Source organism: Limulus polyphemus, unplaced genomic scaffold (genome assembly GCF_000517525.1).
Source record: "Limulus polyphemus unplaced genomic scaffold, Limulus_polyphemus-2.1.2 Scaffold1023, whole genome shotgun sequence".
NCBI lineage: Eukaryota > Metazoa > Arthropoda > Merostomata > Xiphosura > Limulidae > Limulus > Limulus polyphemus.
In genome coordinates, this window is record NW_013666633.1 from 260,398 (window position 1) to 261,996 (window position 1,599).

General features: G+C 38.6%; 1 protein-coding gene across 1 annotated transcript in view; it reads left to right on the forward strand.

Annotated features, from left to right (window-relative positions):
• The window catches only part of LOC106461750 (MORN repeat-containing protein 5-like), a 2,690-nt gene extending 1,362 nt beyond the window's left edge, over nt 1-1,328 (forward strand). Inside the window, exons 2-3 of the mRNA XM_022388777.1 lie at nt 266-413; nt 1,209-1,328. Of these exons, the coding sequence (XP_022244485.1) occupies nt 266-413; nt 1,209-1,328 (268 nt within the window). The remainder of the gene's footprint in view (nt 1-265; nt 414-1,208) is intronic.
• Nucleotides 1,329-1,599: the final 271 nt, after the last annotated feature.

The following is a 1,599-nucleotide window of genomic DNA, read 5'->3' on the forward strand; positions in this document are numbered from 1 at the left end:
CCATCTGCTTGACCAAAATCTGACAATTGAAGAGAACCTTGAGTTCTAGGCATGTTGTAGCTCAAGATAATTAGTGTGTGGACCATTTTCATTTATATAGTGCTCTGTGAACACAAATTAGTTAGCATAAATCAGTTAAATGATGAAAAATTAGGTGTCTATTTACTTGTGACCACTCAGTGTACATATACTTTCATTAGTTGCAATAATGCCGTGTTTAAAAACTTCAAGTATAGTTTATTGCAACTCATTTTTATGATTATAGAATGGAAGGCAAAGGAACCTACATTTTACCTACTGGAACCCGTTACGAAGGAGAGTTTAAAAATGGAATGTTTCATGGTAACGGGAAAATGATTTTTCCAAATGGTGGAATCTTCGTAGGAGAATGGAATAGCGGAAAAACTACCACAGTAAGATTTATAAGTCTGAAGATTTATAACACTAAAAACGGGTTTTCGACACTCGTTGTGGGCAAAGCATAGCTAGACCATCGTTTAGCTTAGCACTTAAAAACAAACAAACAAAACGAGGATTTTTCTTCCCACAGTCATGGACTGGTCTGTTTTTAACTTGTCAACTTACTTAAGTATACTTGTACTAGTTGATCTAAATGATTATATAATTAGTTGTAATTCTTGTTATCTATATAAATATACGTTTCCACGTTTCTTGATCAATCGGCACCAAACTTGCCACAATGATACAGTATGACATGAGGAAGGTCATGAGCTATTATTGTAATAAGTGCCGAAAACCCCTTAAGATACACGAGTATTATCTCATATTATATATAGTAAAATAGGAACTGGGGGGGGGGGGCTTTACCCAAAATAACTTTAGAGGGAGCCAACACTATTTTTAGTCTCTCCCAATATTTCAAAATATTTTTTTTTATTTCGAATTGTTGTTTGTTTTTAAGCACAAAGCTACACGTATGTCGAAACCTGGTTTTTAACGTATTAGTGTTGAGACTTGCGGCTAAGGGCCATTCTGTTTCAAAGGCAGTGTTAGAGAAAGTCCATCGCGTGGTGCCTCTCATGTTCAATAAATAATATAATTTATACAATGCAGGGGAAGTCGTCAGCCTGCACAGGTATGTTGTGGATGCAGGGCTTGCTCCCCTTACCCTCTCATTTTTAAACATCTTCATACGAAAAACTTGTGAATTAGCATGGTGATCCTATGTGTAACTTTCGCTTTTACAGGGATGCTTTACATTTGCTGATGGCCTTCAATACAGTGAAGAAAACTGGACCTACTGTCAATATCCCGACAGAAGATTTTGGTCCGAAATCTGCAACGGTTTGAAACCAGCAGGCAAGTAGTCATAACCCATCATAAATTGTTTGTTTGTTTGTTTTGAATTTTGCGCAAAGCTACACAAGGGCTATCTGCGCTAGCCGTCACTAATTTAGCAGTGTAGGACTAGAGGAAAGGCAGCTAGTCACCACCGCCAACTCTTGGGCTACTCTTTTACCAACGAATAGTGGGATTGACCGTCACATTATAACGCCCCCACGGCTGAAAGGGCGAGTATGTTTGGTGTGACGGGGATTCGAACCTGCGACCCTCAGAGTGCGAGTCGAGTGCCCTAAC